The following is a 19153-nucleotide window of genomic DNA, read 5'->3' as shown; positions in this document are numbered from 1 at the left end:
TATATGTTTGTGTATATATTATACATATACATTCGTATAAATGGCAGTGAGATTGAGAGAGGGAGGAGATGCGAGCGAGATTGAGAGAGGGAGGAGAGAAGCAGAGAGCGGCAGAGAGGTGAATTGTATATGTATATAGATTAAATAATTGTATATTATACATATGCATTTGTATATTTTTGCTACATATGCAAATGCGACTAATTATACAAACTCCAAGTCAAGTCACATAATTAATATATAATATTAGTCGCGAGTCATAATTATAACAAACTATAACTATAATGAATAATTAAAATAATATAAATTTACTTAACTGCGTAATTTTTCCAAAAAAATAAGTTGGTGTAGCTCAAAGTGGTACGCTGCATTTCAGTTTTTGTACTTGAGGATTTATGTGCACTATTTCTTTATTTCGAAAATTTGTCAGAATGGACTGTTAAAAAAAAAAGGGGGAGCTTTAAGCCTTTAAAGTGATTTCTTATATCGTACGCGGAGTGCGCAGTACGCATTCCATAGCTTACAAGTGACAAGGAAGTATCATAAAATTTGAGAAATTAATTTTGGGATTGATTCCTTAATTTTGTCATGTGAATGGCATAATCATCAATAAATTGCAATTAATTTGGGAGATCTGCAGGTTTTAAGCTGCTTTAATGCAAGCTGTAGTTGTTTTAAATTTATAGTTTACACTTCAATGATATAATTTTTTTTTATAATATTACACATAACTATTTATTCATTTTCTTTCTCATCGTATTCAATATATATTTTAAGCGTTTTATAAATTTAAGATTATTTTATTTTAATATTACTGGTTATAAAATTAATTTCAATTGTCAAATAAATATTACATCAAAAAAATTAAATAAAAGTACTACAAGTTCTTTATACAACATATAAAATAAATCCGAGGTAGGATGTGTTCCTAGTCAAGTAAACATTCTAATTTGACTGAAATATAGTTTCAATAAATTGACAAGTGATTGTTGATTTTTCAATTTTAGCACTGGTGTATATAATAACTTCAAGAGCTAAGTGTTAAATTTTGTCCATATATTATATTGGAAAAAAGGTGTGGTTCTGAACATTTGAATATATTTTTTTAGTGTATTTCATTTTTTTTTTCCTTTATCAAATTTGGATACATGACGATAAATTATGTTAATGAGTCATCTAAATATAATATTTTCTATCATGATTGGCCTTATCTATTAAGATAATAATAATAATAACATACTCAATAATTATAAATAAGGTTTGAATGAGTGAATATACATATTATTCTTATCCCTAATTATTTTCCTATCTTAAACATTCTCCCCCAAGTAAAACATAATATTAATCAACTATGAAAAAAGGAATTAAAACAAACATATTAAAAATGAGGAAAATAATAAAACCACATCGCCATCTATATCTTTACGCATGAAAGCAAAATTCACCATTTTCTTAATAACTTAAAATATTTACTAATTTTATTTGATATATTTTTCATTGTCCGTTTTTAAAAATATGTCTATTTTATTTTTATTAATTTTTAATTTTATTTAGATGACATATTTAAAATTATAAAATTCTACAAAAGAAGTTTCATCTAGGTAAAGGAATCGAGAAATTGATAATTGATGAGACTAGTAAGGATTCTCCGATAGGTGTAATCCTTGTCTTTGTTCTATTTTATATGCTTAAGGGACTTCTTTCAATGTCAATACTTCGGGTACTACTAGGCACAACATAGTGAGAAATCGTTCTACTCTGTTCATCTATCCCTAACAATAACAAGCAAGAGGGGGTGCTAAAGTTCAAATCCCTATATGAACTTGAAGAAGTTCCTCTACTTTTTAAGGTTAAATTATGTTTATACATCATATCTTTATAAACTTTAGTAAAAATAAAAATATACGTCTAACTTATTTTAGATAAAATAATTTGAAAATTTATATCTCTAACTTAATATAAGTAAAACAAATTGAAACCGAACAATAATATTTTATATTGAATTATGAGTATTTTAGGTGGGAAGGAAAATGTTGAAAGTAAATAGCTCCCTGTCAAATCAAAAATGTGAAAGATCGCACTATAAATTCAAAGACAGAAAAAACGAGATGAAAAAAAGTACTAGTAATTGGTCAAAAGCAAATACAATGACTCATTGGAAAATGTGACGTCCAAAAGTCTATAGTTCCCCAATCTACACATAATATGTAAAACAATTGCATCAAACCTTATGGTAAAAGTTTTATTTCAATATGTTGTTTTATTTTTCAAACTAATGTGTTTTATTTTCGGAATCAAATTGAAATGTCGGCAGAAATTCATTAAAACACCAAGGTGGTTTCATTTATTTACTGACTAATTAATTTAATTAACAGTGAACAATTATTTATAGCTATTATACCGTTGCAAATCACACCTTCTCTTAAAAGATCAGTTAAAAAGTGTTGCTTACTATTTTATTATTATTTAAGGAAAAAGTCTAATATATATATATATAAATATAAATTTTGATCGAATTTATTGTTATGATATCAAATTTTGATAAGGTATTTAATAATGTATTTTAAAGTTATATATGTGTCTATTTAGACGTAGAAAATATTGCATAATTATAAATAGTAATGTATCCAAGTGGACAAATATATACCGTTAAAATACACTATTAAATAGTTCATGGGGTAAAAGCTTCTCTATAAAATTTGGTATCGTAATAATAATTTCGGACCAAAGTTATAATATTTGTCAAACTCTTTTCCCTATCAATTATATTAACGGTATAATTTTTTTGACTAAGTATATATCTTATCTGTTTATTGTATAATAATAATTTTTAATAAGAACTATTAAAAATTAATTTAAAAAACTAAACATTTAAAATAATAAAAATCTGAGCTACTAACAAAAGAATTTTTTTTCTATATAAGAGAGGGTTTCTTACCTCTATTTCTTCGTGTTTTCAAGTTGAATTGATTAATTTTAAAAATTAAATTAGATTATATTAATTTAATATTATAAAATAATATTTTAAATATTTAAAAATTATATGTAAAGTACTATTAATTGCAGTTTCTCTCGTCTCAATATAACTAAAAAAATACTTTTTAAAATATTAATCAAAATTCGTATATTTAACTTACAAAAATATAATTCCTAAAAATAAACGGAGTCAGTGATATACATACGAGCTATAAATAGCAATGAGCGGAATATTCTCGTCAAAGGATGTGTGTTTCAACAACTTTTATATATGAAAGAAATATTTGATAACAATAAATAAAAATGATATTGACGTTTACTTGTTTAGGAGATTTGTCAATGTCATCGAATGAAAGAATAACAAGTTTATGGCGATTTCAATAATACGTGCCACTTTCACCAGTCACCTTCATGCAATTTTGTAATTTTATACCCCTTTGAACTTTGTATAACGCAAATTTGCAATTGCCTCACGTAACCTCATTTATCTGAAAATAGAAAACCTTTTGGGGAAGTTGTTTAGTGCAAAGAGCTGGTGTGTTTGGTAAGATGGATTTAGTATTTGGCATGTAAAGTAAAATTTATTATTAAAAAAAAATAGTATTTATGCTTAGTTGAGATGTGTGGGGGCGGGAATGGAGCTACGGGAGGCGTGTGTTAGAAGATGGAGAAATACAATCAATATAAAATATCATCGGTGAAAATGTATCTAACTTATTTTCTTTAGGATAGTCATTATCTAACTTTTAAGGAATTTATTTTTAATTAGAGAAATATTTTTTATATTAATATTATAACATCCTATACATGTAATTATAGATCTCGAGTATGACCTTGAGTATGATATTAAATCCTATGCAATAGTAAATCTAGATTAGTTTGAACTTCAATCTGAATTATCACTGAATGAGAAATAAAAAAAATATATATATAAAAAAGAAAAGAGAACGTTTGTGATTGAAATAAAGGTTGCTTTTTATTCCAATCTTTGATCTATCTTAAGAGACAAGAGGATATAATTTACTTTAAGTGTTGTGTTGCGTTCTCATACTTTGGTCACCTTTTGCTTTGCATTTGAGCTTTTTTTTTTTTTTTTTTTTGTAGTCGATAATGTTTTAATATCTCATCAGATGTTGATCAGAAGAAATAGGAAATGTCCAAAAAAGTATGACAAATGTAGTGTGATGGGTTATTCAATAAAGGCAAAGATGTTAGTGTCGCTTAAATTTTCATTGTTTTTAATTATTTATCCATTTTTTAATTGACTCATTCTTATTATTTTGTTCTATTAATTATGAAGTACATAAATTAAAATTTTAATATTTATCTTTTTCAAAATAATTAACTGAGGGGATAATATAATTTTTTTTTGTCCTTTCTTAATATGTTAAAATAGACAAATAATTAGAGACAATAATAAAAAGGAAAAAATAAACAAGTAATAGAAACAAAGAAAATATAGTTATTATGTATTTGGAAAAAGTGAAATCCTTTCAGATTGATGATTAATAAATAGCCCATTAATTTAGTCTGGGATCACATTACGTGCCGTGAGAGTTGGTTAATTAAGAACATTAACAACATAATTTTGAAATTGAGCACGACTTGTATCTATTAATCAATATATTATTTGCAAATCATTAGTCCAAATCGTTCAACCAACACTGATGATTGCGTTGGTACGGTTAGGAAAATAATTGTAAGAGTACTTCAAAATACTTTCTATTCTAACACTGATTTATAAAATAACCTTAAACTTGCTCATTAATTATTATGATCACAATTATCCACCGCTTGCAAAACAAAAACGTAACTAAAATGATAAAATGAAATTAAATTCCTAAACATACATAGGTTTTGATTAAAACATATCAATAATTTGTATATTAGTTGGCGAAAGAGAAATACCTAACAAAACGTAAACAAATATTAAGCGTAATCTTGCACGTATTTCTAATTCCTAATTATTTCCTACTGATTCTTGTTCTTATCGATTGAGAAATGTGGTTGAGCATATCGTCAAACTGATCAACTAGACAGAGTATGACCCTTGTAAGCAGATGCGAAGTCAGAAATTTTGTAAAGGGTGTGAAAATTAATATATAAGTATGAAAAATAATTTGTGACTTCACAGTATAATTTATAAATAGAGAATGTATTTTTTCGACGAAGATTGACATATTATAGACATTTAACTTTTCCTGATTCCTTTGATTGAAACATACCTCTTTTTGGCTTTGTTTTTGAATAGTATATTATTATATACAGAGATGGTCTTGTATATTTTACCCTCTTTAGCTCTATTTTGTGGGATTATATTGAATTTATTGTGGTTGAGTGTTGATTATACACGAAATTGCACATTTAAGAGTAAGCTTTTATCTTTTCTTTTTTTAAGTACATTGATCAGGTAAACTCTTTATATATATATAGCTCCCTTTTATAGATTTTTAACCTTTTAATTCATCTTTTTCTTGAATATTTAGCACTTACTTACTGAAGCTATCCAATTGTTCTATGATCCATCTAAAGTAATTTTTGGGCCCAAAAGATTACTTATATTTTTAACAGGCTTTTACACGATTTTATTGCTGAAATTTCACATGTAGTCCCTTTTTGGGACAAGTATTTACTAAATGTCCCCTTTTAATACTACTCTTGCAATTTATGACATTTTTAGACCATGGTCAGAACTTGGAAGATTCATTTGAGAAACTGAATTTTATGAGAAATGTTAGATCGCAATCTGAAATTTTATGAACATTAGATAATTATCTGCTGTTCCGTTAGGACCAACGTCTATATTTGTATAAGTATTAAATATATGGACAAAATCTAAATAATGGTCCAATTAAAAGGGAACATTTTGAGCCATTAAATTGAAGAGGAGTTTTCACAAATATACAGCCCCAGCACAATATTTTGTCGGAAAAGGATTATATTTGTCATTGTACTCTCAGCAAAGGGTTATATTTGCCCTTGTACTCTCAGAAAAGATTATATTTGTCCTTCATTATACTTTCCAACAAGTTTCAGCAGTATTCACTCCAAATTTCTCATTTTACGATCTAAATCTTACAAAACTAGTACACTAACGACGATTTGAGCTTCAAAGACAACAACATATCGAGTTGTCGAATAACAATGGAGAGGTGGTTAGGTTAAAGAGAAGAAACAGGGAACCTAGATTTCAAATTATATACAATATTTACCAATCCAGTTAAGGATTAATTTATATAACCTATTATTAATCTAAGATCTAAGCCGTTTTTGCCTTTTAGCTTTTCATCTCATTTACTTATTCGCTCTTTATTCCTCCATTATACCTCGTAACATATGCAACTCTTAAAATCATTATCTTCACTATTTACTATACCTCTTCATTATTAGGAAGACTTGCTCTATTATTAATAGTGGTGGTCTTCATTTGGTTTAAGAAACATACAACATATAAGAAAAATATAAAGAGTGAAAGAGTTGATAAAAAAGAGAGCTATTATTAGTTGAAGGGATATATTCTTTTTGTAGAGCTGTGGACTCAACTCTTGTCTAGAGTTGTTGAGTTATAGTTTGTGAAGGTTTGTATCCTGATGGAGACAAGTCAAACAGAACTACTGCTGGACCGGTGAAAACATTTGTTGCAGTAGGCTTGAATCTCCTAGAAGAGAGCGAGATATCCGCATTCAACCTGAAGTAACTTTTATTTTTTTGTAATCTTGTATTTTTATTATCTCGTAAGTTTTTTCACTAATATTTTAAATTATATACTATGTGTACAAATCCAGGTAAGGATTAATTTAGACAACCTATTATTAATCTAGAGTAACATAAAATTTTCCTTATATTCATATTACTTATTTAATTTTCAATTCCCGATTACATGTGACAATCTTTGGAAAATATCTAAAATTCATCACCCTAGTACCTAACTTTTACATGTTTTATTCAAATTTCCCCTAAACTATCGATACTCTCTACCAATTTATGTAACATCTTTTATATTCTGAGAGTCAAAAAAATTTAAGTTTGATAAAAAATTTGCGCATGATAGACTTATTTGACTCTTAAAATCCAAAAGGTCACATATAAATGGGACGGTAGCGAGCATGTTTTTTGAATCCTCTCGTCAGAATTCTTGAATCTACCGCCCGTCAATTAAAAGAACTTACTTCGTTGCGAATATGTACATAACTGTTATCTGAAGAAGATACTTTCTCTGTCCACTTTTAGTTATCACGATTTTTTTTCATAGTCAAACTATAAGAATTTTGATCAACATTTTACACTATATTTTTCATTATATTGATATGCAAAAAAAAAACTTAATTTATAATACTTTCATATAGTTTTTGAATATTAACTTTTTTTTTATTTAAAAATATTGAATTAAAACTAAATTTCCAAAAACACTAACATGATAACTAAAAGTGGATGTAGAGAGTACATAATTCATTTATTTTCTTATATAATATAATAATTACACGGATAATTAAGTATATATTACAGACAAGAAGAAAACTACATATCCAGTACTCGTGCAAAAATATAAGCAAAGTTTACAAGGATTAGTGTATCGATCGATATTAAAATAGTACTATATATAGCTGCAAACATATATAGTAGTAACGTAACATATATGTAGTATTAGGGTAACTCATATTCAACTCTCAGAATAATTAGGGTTTCCACAAACCCTAATTATAATATGACACATGGTGATTAATTTGGTATGAGTTTGAAAGGAGGTTTGGATAGAGCAGGTGTTGGATCATATCTTCCATAATCCTTTGTGTTCATTTTAAGAACCCTTTCATGCCTTAATTGCTCCTCCTGTTTACATACAAATTACAATTAATATATTTGAAAGTTTTAAAGGAGAAAAATCAAAATATTTTTTTTTGAAAAACTTTGTTTTTAAGTAGAGTGAAGGGTCAAAAACAAATCTATCCGTTCTATAACTAATATAACTCAACTATCTATAATTTCATTTTCCTAACTTAACGATGGTGAATCCAGGTAGGTAAAAAAGAACAACTAATGGTTCACGTGTACAGTTATATAGTTGGTGATTGTTCATGTATGAAACTTGTATACCTAATATAGTTCAGATATGAAACTCAAAAACTCAAATAATGATCCATAATACATAGCATTTGATTAATCATGATTACTCAAGAAACTGAAATTTTTAATAAAATGATATGATTATATTATATACTAATTTAATTAAATACAAACCTCATGAGTTGCACTCAGCTCTTCCTGATGAAAGTTGCTCAAAAAGCTCGACTGTCTACCTGCTGCATCAAAGTAATTGTGCCACATAATTTTACTTTAATTTGACAAGTTAAATATTACAGCTTAAACAAACCAAGTATAAACCTAATTAAACAGCATTCTATAAGTAATTACTATTATAGTAAGAGGCGAACCCAGGATTTGAATGCTTTGGGTGCACCAATATAAACATAGCTCAAATATACGCTGATTCCATCTCATGATACCATATGGTATCACATGGCCAAACGTCTACTAAGTAAAACTTTATAGTACTTAATCAAAACCTCGGGGAAGTAGAACTCTTACTACATGCAGGAATTTTTACCTAATTTGGCCTGTAGTATTAAGTGATGGAGCTAGAAATTTTAACGAGAAGACCCAAAAAAGAATGCAAGAATATGATTGAAAAGAGCTTGTTAGGTTCTAATTGTACTTAGTATATATGTCTTGTTGATTGTAAGCAAAGAAACCTAATTATGTATATGAGTCATTATAGTAAAGTTCATGTACCTGCAAATGAAGTTGAAAAAAGGGATGCAGATATGAGAAGGAAGAAGAGACTAATTTTCTTGATTAGCATGAGACCCCCCATTATCAGAAATTTTATATTAATTATTCTCTTTTTCTCTGGCACTCTTATTATTTTTAGGTATTGAAGCAATGATGCTTTACTTTCTCTAATGCTAATGTTGCACCATACAACACATTTAAATATATACTAGTACTATTTTGCTCTTTGGCATGCTTTTGGATAGAAATTTAAGACAAATATTTTATTCTAAAGAATTCAATCATCCTTATTTGCTTTTGGTATTAAATTTGGAAAATTATCAAAAAGGTGAGTGGCACCACTTTTCTTTTTGTTGGGGCACTATTAGTCTAAAGAGTTAGTGGAATTAATTATTTAATATTATTATATCGTTCCATAACAGGGACCATGGACCCCTAATACAAGTTTCACTGTATCCCACTTTGTTTTGAGTGTTAAATTTCACTTTGTAATTAATTATTGTTTCAATATCTCATTGCTTATAAGAACATCTCCTATTCAAAATCTCTACTCATGAATCAAATTAAATTTTGATTCCAACAGCAACATATTTACTAGTTTCTCCATAACGATACATGTTAGTAATGATTCAAATGGAGTGATGATACTTATCAAAATAATTATGAGTTTGAATCATTCAAATATCTATATATATACACACACTTTTTTGTATAATATACAAAACTATACACAACAATGTATATGTTGTATATACTGGGATCATATCAATAAACTAGTTGGCCGAAAGTATATATCCGCATAATTAATCGTTATGTTTATCATAAAAAGAGAAGATAGTACTATTCAATTACTCCAAGACAATAGTGAGAACAATAATTTGTACTTGTCAAAGGATAAAATGTGTTTATTTGTCTTTCTAGGTGTCTATAGATTTGAATAAGTACGAGGAAAAGCAAAATAAATTACCTTGTACTAATATTAGTACGTAGTAACCACAAGGTTCAATAAGAACAATGCTCGATGAATAGTAGGGTCTTTATAGGATGTGTTTCACATAATTATTATTACATGTACTAGCTTTATTGTTATCTCGCGGGATTCATTCCATTCATCATTTTTTCGTGTCTAGATCTGGACATTTTTTTATACGAGGCTTCGCTATCAAATTATCAAGTGCATGCACATTCCACGATTATTCAGGACCTGAGGATGCTCAATTTTACTCAATATCTACTACCTCCGATTAACATAGAAATCATCATGATTATTTGTCAAAACTCAGGCGAATGAAAATAAATTGTATAGGGAGGTTATGGAGTGTAATTCGAAATCGAAACCTAGTTAATAAAATAAACTTTCATAACTTATAATTTTTACTTGACTTCATTAACCGGTAAATTAAATTAGATGGAAGCAGCTTTTCATTGGTAAATTAGGTAAGCATAAAATAGTTTTTTGGGGATTAGTGCTATCAATTATCCAATACGACAAAGAGAACCTACCAAATGCCATATTGAAAGGACATTAATGGTGGATGATAAAGTAAAGCTAATTAAGCATATCATTGGTAGATAATGAATTCTTTCTATTTAATTTATTCATTTAAAGCTACAAATAAAGTTATATTTCATATCCCTACCTGTATGTTAATTATTTAGCAACTTGTCAACTGGTTATTGTAAACAATAACAATTCTAGATAAATTAATGGTACTAGAGAAAGAGTGAAAAACCTTATTTTCCCTCTAATTTTAAAATGAAATTTTGATAACTTTTATAAGTAATTTAAATGTATGCGACAATAATATATTTCCACTGAGAAAAAGAGAAATATTTCATAGTCCATAGCCAATTCAGAAATGCATAGGATCTCGAAATTAATTTTTTTGCAATCTTTTTTGTCATTGACATGATATATTTACTAGTCCTATTGGATATAAAAACAAGCAAGTGCTTTAATACTATAAGTAATTATTGACTACATTATTATCAAAATATTGTACGAAGATTTGATAATTATGACTATCTAGATGAAATATCTTAAACCTCCCATTAGTATATGTGATACGATAATTTTATCATCCTTGAATCTTTGTTATTGTTAAGTTCCGTAACGGTGGTAAATGAGATGGGTGAACTCCTTGTAAGACTTGGGCAATCCTCCTCCCTTTGAACTAGCTTTTGGAGTGTAAGTTAGGCCTAAGACCTAATTTCACATGGTATCAGAGCAGGGCCAGTCTCACCCGATGTTAGAGCCCCCAAAATCAAAATTGTCCATGCACCAGATACTAAGCACTGGGCGTGAGATGGGGTGTTAAAAGAATAAAAAAAAGTCACACATCGGTGGTTAATGAAATGGTGAACTCCTTATAAGGCTTAAGCAACCCTCCTCCTAATACCTAATTTCACAATTACCCTCGCCTTTCTTTTCAAATAACAATGCGCAAATTTGACTTTTGACAACAATTAGCAGATAGAACAAAAAGATTATGTTTTTTTATCCTACTAAAAAGGTTTATAAGTTAAAATAGTTTCTAGTGCTATGTATTGCAAAAGCATAAGTAATTGAGTCTAAGCGTCTCAAATTAATCTATTATGGTTCCTCTTTTACACTCTTCCTAAAAAAAAAAAAAAAACTAGTTTTTTAAAAAATTATTAACTATTTTACCATTCATTAATATTCACCCTATAATTGAGTATTTACACTATTCAAAGTACAATAACACGAAAGATAATTTGAAACAAAGAGTACATAGAAGACCAAGTCTCATTTGTTATTTTCTTCTTTTGCTTTTTGACTACATCTTCCCAGTTTTTCAAGTTACTCCTGTGGATCCCACGTATCATAAAATAAAATAAAAACTATTATTATATAAACTAAAGTAATGCAACTATCAGCATCTCATCAAATAATAGAATATTATTTTAAAAATAAATAATACTATCTAACAAGAAAGTGGTAAACTTTGAACTACTGAATATTAAAAAAGATAAAAAAAATGAATTCTACCAAAAGAAAGTCAAAAGAATGCACTCAAGAAAGCAAGATGAGTCCAACAACTGATATTTGAGCAACTAGCTGCTGTACGATTGGATATCGATCTAATCTCATCACGCTCCCCTACTCCTATCACGAAACCAGTACATTGAAATGCAAACACGGATCAGAAATGTGGTCAACATCATAAAGAATAAAGAGATACCGTCTACACAAATAAAATATCCATGTTTTCACACGAAAAATTCAAAGGTTTTTCCAAAGAACTGAGATTTTGGTCACAGAAGGATCAAACTGTTTCTGAAGAACAGAGAAATACCCAAATGTAATAACAGAGGCGCACAACATTGAACAAATTCCGAGCACAGATACAGCTGTTATAAGTCTCTCTACACAAAAAATACCGCGAAAAGAATATTACTTTTCAATTAGAGGATGGACCACTATCAACCATGTCTGTGTTTTCACTGCGCAAACTGCTATCTCTTCTGTACATTGGTTTCGCACCCTGGGAGAACAAAAAAGAACAGTTATAACTTCGTGCCAAAAGTCAAACAAAGACGCTTAAATTGGGATGGATGGAGTATCTTTTATCACCCAAATGATTATTGATTTTCAGTCATATCTACGTCATTATTGGTCATACATCAAAATATCCAAAACCGTTACTAAGGAACTACAACTATGATCATCTTTTAAAAAATTCTAATGATATTTTCCAGGGACGAACGCATACAAGTTATGAATAGAAAGTCTAAAGCTATCTTGTCTTGCTGAAACGATCAACACCAAAAAAAAATTTGATCCACTCACCTGAAAAATTGTCCCCAGCTTTTTCATGGCCCTAGCACGTAGCCTGACAGTATCCTTAGGAACATTGGGCTCTTTAAGGACCTAGGCAAAAAGAAGATAAAAATAAAAATAAGTGAACCTGATAAACATGTAGAGTCTCCTCATTTCATAAATACGTAAAAATTACACAATTTGCTGTCGTAAGTTACAGTGCGTTCAGTCTATAGGAAGCCACAAAGATGATATAAAAATATAAAAGGCTGTTTACGTTTAGATTAATAAAGAAAAGTGAAATCTTCAGACGATGCTGACACGTTGCAATAACGGAATGTCACTTGATAAATTTTTCATAAGAGACTCATTTGCTGTTTAATCTTTTGTCTAGATCATTCCATCCAATTTGTAGTTAATATACTTGACTGAAGGATCAACTTTATATAAGGCAGGAGCATCTGTAGACTCTAGCAAGTCATAAATAAGTACCCTACCGCAATTTGATAAAGAAGAATTGGCAGTTCTTACCGCTTGGCAAACACGCGATAAAGTTAACTCAATATCCACGACGTTAATTTGCCAAAGTGATTTAATCATGATATCTTTCTTCTCTTCCATTGTTTTGATTGCATCCTCTACTTTGTTCTCCTCGTGGTACTTCTTTTGCTCTTCTTGTATTTGAAGTAAAGAAACAGCCCCTTAAAAAAACAGAAGGCATGTTAATGCTATATGTATTAATCAGAAAAAAAGAGGGAATTTCACTGGTAAATGCTATCTATAAGAAGCTGAAAAGAGTAAAGCCTATTTCGTCACCTGAAGCCGCCATTGCTTGTGATTTTATTAGGTGTCCTTTGTCCCTTACCCATTCTGCCAAAAATGGCACCTTCATGAATCTTTTAGTTTTCCCAATTTCTCTGGCTGCTTGCCTTGTGTAGATATAACCAATAGTATGCAGCATAGCCTCACCAAAAGCTGAAAATATGACCACACAAAGAAAATATCATTTCAAAATATTTTCGCATAATCGCATCACAAAGACTACAAAGAAGAAGAAGTCCTCAAAGTAGACAAATCTCCTGGTCTCTTAATATTTTCCAACCAGCCCGTCAAAAGCATTTAAAAAACAGTGCAAGCAATTTAATGAAAAGCTGCCACAAGACAAGAATGCAGCACCTACTCTTCCAAGAAGGCCTTCAGGGAAAGTCAGAAGAGAAGGCTTTGAAAGGAGATCCGACTCAAGTAAAAAGACTTGCAGCCAATGGCAAGGCTGTAGAGGTTTTTGGAAGCACCAACGAAGGAATCTTATAATTTTGTGAGGATCTAGAGGAGAGTTGGGGATCCTAAGCAAAATATAATTTTTTATTCACAAATTGGATAGCCACTCGAACTGGTGTTAGAGGATTGAAAACATATGGACTACGCAACAACTATGATGACTGAAGGCGTTAAAGCAGGAAAGAGGTAGACCTAGAACACATGGAACGAAGTCGCTTCAATATATCTACCTTTTTCTCAAAATTCATGAGAAGCTAAAAGCAGAACATAAGGGCTCAAAAGATCTAAAAGGAGCATACCAGTTAACTTGGATTAAGGCTTAGCTATCATTTCACTTGCATTAGGTCCATCTTTTGCGGGAGCTTTTAGATTAATTAGAAATTTGTATGCTGATTGCTGATGCAAGAATTTGTATCAAATTTAGAGAAATTCAACCTTCTTTTTTTTTTAATCTTTTGATAAGCAGATAACTTCAGAGGAACCCTAAATGTCTTAAATGAAAAATTATTATGTCATGAAATTACATAGGACTAAAAAGAGAAGCATGCATATAGTGGATGTGTTATGAGGCAACCTAGTTCAGAATATGGCGCACATTAATTGATTGAAGTTTTACAAGAAACAATTAAGGGACAAGCAGGTGAAACAATCTAACCAGCTTGAGCAAGATGTTGCGCTTCTGATTGTGCCCATTGTAAGAACTCATCCTTCCGGCCTTCTACATATGGCTGAAGATGTTCTTTTAAAATTGTCGTGAGCTTCTCTACCCTTTCCTTTTGCAATTTCTGTAGTTGAAAGAGGATTGACTCAGTCTATTGCATGAACAATTGAACTAATATGAAAAGCCTGTGAAACAAGAATACCTTCAATTTCTCCTGAATGTTCTGCCTACGAAGCTCAGGAACAACTTCATCCTCTTCATCTTCAACAGTTTGTATGGAAGCCAATCTAAGTTCCCCGACATAATCAACAAATACATCGCTCCCAAACAGCATCCCAAATACAGTAGCAGGGTGCATCAAATCCCTGACAAAGGAGAGACAAAGTAAACACATAAAATAGTTTTTCTCACCCTAAATTCTAGAAAAGGAAAGTCAATATTTTACTGATGATCTTCTTAATGTTTACTCCACAAGATCATTAGAAGGATTTTCAGTTTTCTAACTGCTGGGACAAGTAGACTAGGAGCGTCTTACTAATTTCTGCAGAAAAGATTTAAGTACGAAGTATGACAAAAATAGTTTGAAACTTAACAAGGGTCAAGAACAAATGGATGCTCTTTCAATAAAAAGGCGGATAAAATAAGTTAGTGCGGCATTTCCTATTGCACACTTACTTCGGCATATCTTCTTTACCATATTTGTCATAAAGTTCACGTTTCTCAGGATCACTCAGCACCTGATAAGCCTCACCAAGGACCTTCAAAAGTGAACAATAAGCAGAAGAACAATGAGACAGAGGCAAAGGAAAATGTAAAGAAGTTTTGTGACACCGCTCCACTCACACAAGCATTCCCTCCATCCCATTATATTGTTAAGCACTTTGACTCATCGGATTCTTGGAATATGTAGAGCACAGTTTTCTGTTTTCAACTCACCCACACAGCCAGATGACCAAATGAAACCAAATATGAGATTTAATAGATTGAGACTTCTGCAAAGCTGATGCTTTCACAAAATTTTAAGTATGGACACTCAAGTGTCCAATGGTACCTAGTTGACAAATCAAACTGAAAGAGATCTTAAAGGTTGTACCTGGAAATTACGAGCAGCTTGTGGGTCCCCAGGATTCTTGTCTGGATGTGTAGTCCTTGCCTGAAATAGAACTGCAAATTAGTGTGCGAGGAAAAATTTGACTTGAAGCCAAAGATATCTTTGTGCAGATAAATATTAAGGAAAACTACTGTCCAAAAGAAAATTTTCAAGGATAAATTAAGGTTCCTTGAAAGTGTAAACTAAAAAAAAGTAGCTCTAGGTTAACTCTAGGAATCCCCCTGACCTTTATGCATCGCATGCTAGAAGTGCGGAGAATGTCTTGGAATCAGTCACGTATACTAGCAAATAGTAGTTTTTTCCAGCTAGCCATTGTTTTATTATAGTTACAACGTGTTAGTTGAAACACAAACTTACTTGGTGCTATCCAGCCTAGAATTTCAAGAAAGTGATCCTTTTGTCTTTCGGCATATAGTAGCAACATTGGGAATAAAAATGGAAAACACTAAGGAGCGTGGCATCAGGAACTGCATCCATGCTGGGAGATTGTGATAAACAGACCAATCAAATGCACATAAAAAACAATTACACCTCAATTCCAAGCAAGTGTGATCAGCTATACGAATCCATGGCCATGTCACTTCATTTAAGCCTCAATTTAATCTCTCTAGAATGAGAAGTTCTCTTTATTTTCCACTAGCACATAAATCCCTATCTAGTCTAAAAGACTCCTATCAGACATTGAATCTAAAGTAAACTTAAACATGAATAAGAAATATGCACATCCGAGTAGGAAATAAAAAAACAATAATTAAACTAAGTTGAGAGAAAGCAAGAAAATTCAATTTCAGGGAATTCTACATTTTTGTCGCATCAAAAGGGCACATGATCATCTAGTCTAGTAATAAATTCAACAACCAATACGAGTGCATTCTCAAAATTGAAAGTCTCCAGAAATAGAAAACAATAAGCTAAAATGCTATATCACCTTGAGATAGTAAGCTTTCTTAATTTCAGCAGGAGTCGCGGTTGCAGCAACCCCCAATATGTCATAGTACTCTGTGTGCTTCGCCATATCTAATCAAATGCAAACTTCCAATGGACTTAAATCTGCAATCACTCAACTGAGAACAGAAAGTAAATAACAATCAACTCTCAGATGAAATACAAATATGAAAATTGTCACAAGGTAACAAAAATTCCCTCTCTATATTTAGTAAGTGTCTTAATTTATGACTACAGGATTCAAGAATTTCCCTTTATATCTTTAATCAATCAAACTAAAACACTTAAATTAGGACAGTGGAAGTAAAACAGAACATGAATGTCCTCAAAAACAAGAATCTTATGGGGAATCTTGATTTCTGAACACACAAGTGAGGGGATGATAAAAGAAACAAGATTTAGATTATGGGATCACCACCAGATGGAACATTGAATAATCAAAAGAAAAAAGAAAGAAGATTATTAATAAATCAAGAAACTCACTGTGTTTACCAATTTGATTGAAGGGTCAAACTGATAGTGATTTTTACAGAAATTTGAAACTTGGGTCTTGATATATATATGTATAATTTTTTGATGATCTTGAAATAATTAGACTTGTGGCGTAAACGCGTATACCAATCTCAGAAATTCAAGAAATCTTAACCGCGGATTCTGCTAATAACATTTGATTCTTTGTTTACAGATTACGACAAAAGTAAATTCTTTTTCTTCATACAAAAAAATCAAAGATTTGTTCTTCGGGCAGAGCGGGGAGCCTATGCAGGCCGACAACCCGCTTAAGGAATGAATTGGGCCTATGATATGATGAAACAGCCCACTCAAATTGGTTTTTTGCGTTTTCACTTTTTCTTTGGGAAAATTGTATAAAATAGCAAACTAATAACCTAAATTAAATAGAATAGCTAGGGTTTGATTTAATTCTGCTCCATAACAAATATTATCTAAAATTTGCCAGCGTCTCTCTCCCAGGAATCTCGCTCGCCACTCTCCATTCTCGCTCGCCTCTCTCGCTTTATACACAGAAGTGTATAATTCGGTTTCTGTTTTGTATAAAAGCGAGAGAAAATTGTATATACACATGCAAAAATGTATATCTTCGTGTTATACACTTAATTATACAATTTACAAACATTTTACTTCAAAAATTGCAGAGAAAAAGGCCAACGAATTATACAATTGCGAATTATACAATTGAAGTGAAATACAATTTTCTCTAGCTTTATACAACAGAAGTGTATATATTGTGTTTCTGTTTTTTTATAAAACGATAAAAACATATATCTTTTTGCTATAAACTTATAATTTTGCAATATACATACATTTTAATTCGATTCAACTATATGCAAAGCAAATTATACAATTGCAGCGAAATAGGCCAGCGAATTATACAATTTAGGCCAGCGAATTATACACTTGTATATGTATAGCGAATTATACAATTTTTATGTTTGCTATGGAGCGCAATTATGCAAAGTTTGTTATATTATACAAATATGAATTTTTTGTTTGCTATATGTGAAAATTGCCCTTCTTTATTTTGTCAGACAAAAATAGCGGTGTAACAAAAGATAAAAAGAGAACATGGAATCGGTAACATCAAATTGAAAAGGAGAAAAAAATACATTATACCTATGTATCTGATGTGATTTGCATATACTGGAATACCATACTATGTACACGGAAGAGAATTGTCTATACGTCCTAGATAAATACGAATTTATTTGAATACAGTATATCTAAAACAAACTACACCTAATTTTACCCCATGTATCCCAAGATATATGTATCTCGACAAATTGACAAGATTTGCAAATTAGCATGTAGATAAATAATCAGCTTCTAAACTAGTTAAATTTCTAAAAATGTTAAATTTTTCAATATTTTATCAACATGCCGTTACTAGAATTCGTAAAAAATAGCATCTTCCAATCATGAAATTAATCTGGGCCTTAATAGCCCATTTTCTAGCCCAACCCAAATAATTTCATCGTGAGCCAGCAAATAATGCTTGATGGGATGACATTCATATGTTTTTGCCTCATATAGCTCATAATCTTGACATGCCTTATCATCTTTAAATATTGAGATTTTTACCCTATTAATTCGTCCATCAAAACAATTATCGTAAAATATAAATTTTTGCATATGTGTATATAATGTATACATTATGTACACAGATTTTATGTGTAATATGCATTATGCATAGACTTAGTATGTGGTTGTGTTAGCCGATCATCGAAATATATAACTTCCACATTAATATTTTAGTAGGTACAACGTAGATTCGAATGGCATGGATGAAGTTATGCAAAGAACATCAATACATTAATTATAATTAAAATAAAGTCTAAACTATATTATGAGATCGAATGTGGGGCATCTAAGTTTCACAAATTATGCATAAAATAAAATCTGCGGAAACGCTAAAATATTGAGATAATGTACATTAATAGTCCAAAAGTAAATAAAATTCAAGATGATCACATATATATGACATAAGGTACTAAGTAGTACATAAAAATTATAAGTGTTTGAAATATAGTATAATTACGGATGGTGATAAAACGAAACGAGATGAATCTAAAATTATATTTATATTATTTAGCTA

At 30.3% G+C, this 19153-nt stretch overlaps 2 protein-coding genes across 7 annotated transcripts; both read right to left on the bottom strand.

Annotated features, from left to right (window-relative positions):
• Nucleotides 1-7410: 7410 nt before the first annotated feature.
• On the bottom strand, nucleotides 7411-9106 carry LOC101246971 (protein CASPARIAN STRIP INTEGRITY FACTOR 1). 2 transcript variants are annotated; one of them, XM_004230930.5, is made up of 3 exons: nucleotides 8767-9106; nucleotides 8215-8276; nucleotides 7411-7806 (listed from the first exon to the last, which is right to left on the bottom strand). In XM_004230930.5, exons 1-3 carry the CDS (start codon nucleotides 8846-8848, stop codon nucleotides 7696-7698), a joined length of 255 nt encoding a protein of 84 aa, XP_004230978.1. In that variant the 5' UTR covers nucleotides 8849-9106; the 3' UTR covers nucleotides 7411-7695. The 2 variants fall into 2 exon arrangements, with proteins under 2 accessions (XP_004230978.1, XP_010315317.1); XM_010317015.4 differs by having other exon boundaries at nucleotides 8215-8273; nucleotides 8767-8986.
• A 2297-nt stretch (nucleotides 9107-11403) lies between these two features.
• LOC101248245 (chaperone protein dnaJ 10) lies at nucleotides 11404-17386 on the bottom strand. 5 transcript variants are annotated; one of them, XM_010317013.4, is made up of 11 exons: nucleotides 17026-17335; nucleotides 16526-16661; nucleotides 15580-15639; nucleotides 15162-15244; nucleotides 14689-14851; nucleotides 14481-14610; nucleotides 13364-13522; nucleotides 13079-13248; nucleotides 12578-12658; nucleotides 12186-12272; nucleotides 11404-11593 (listed from the first exon to the last, which is right to left on the bottom strand). In XM_010317013.4, the coding sequence occupies exons 2-10, from the start codon at nucleotides 16610-16612 to the stop codon at nucleotides 12189-12191; spliced, it is 1017 nt and encodes a 338-aa protein (XP_010315315.1). In that variant the 5' UTR covers nucleotides 16613-16661; nucleotides 17026-17335; the 3' UTR covers nucleotides 11404-11593; nucleotides 12186-12188. The 5 variants fall into 5 exon arrangements, with proteins under 5 accessions (XP_010315315.1, XP_069146499.1, XP_010315314.1 ...); XM_069290398.1 differs by lacking the exon at nucleotides 11404-11593 and adding an exon at nucleotides 11669-11893 and having other exon boundaries at nucleotides 17035-17386; XM_010317012.4 differs by lacking the exon at nucleotides 11404-11593 and adding an exon at nucleotides 11669-11893.
• Nucleotides 17387-19153: the final 1767 nt, after the last annotated feature.

The sequence above is a fragment of the Solanum lycopersicum genome, chromosome 1 (assembly GCF_036512215.1).
Source record: "Solanum lycopersicum chromosome 1, SLM_r2.1".
Lineage (NCBI taxonomy): Eukaryota > Viridiplantae > Streptophyta > Magnoliopsida > Solanales > Solanaceae > Solanum > Solanum lycopersicum.
The sequence above is the reverse complement of the archived record's forward strand: the minus strand, read 5'-3'. Positions and strand labels throughout refer to the sequence as shown.

Coding starts and splice junctions, on each gene's coding strand:
- LOC101246971 (XM_004230930.5), bottom strand. CDS start 8,848: ATGGGGGGTCTCATGCTAATCAAGAAAATTAGTCTCTTCTTCCTTCTC. Junction 8,277..8,766: donor TTTTTCAACTTCATTTGCAG/GTACATGAACTT, acceptor ACTTTGATGCAG/CAGGTAGACAGTCGAGCTTT. Junction 7,807..8,214: donor AGCTGAGTGCAACTCATGAG/GTTTGTATTTAA, acceptor GTATGTAAACAG/GAGGAGCAATTAAGGCATGA.
- LOC101248245 (XM_069290398.1), bottom strand. CDS start 16,612: ATGGCGAAGCACACAGAGTACTATGACATATTGGGGGTTGCTGCAACC. Junction 14,611..14,688: donor ACATTCAGGAGAAATTGAAG/GTATTCTTGTTT, acceptor TTTCAACTACAG/AAATTGCAAAAGGAAAGGGT. Junction 13,523..14,480: donor GCAACATCTTGCTCAAGCTG/GTTAGATTGTTT, acceptor TCATATTTTCAG/CTTTTGGTGAGGCTATGCTG.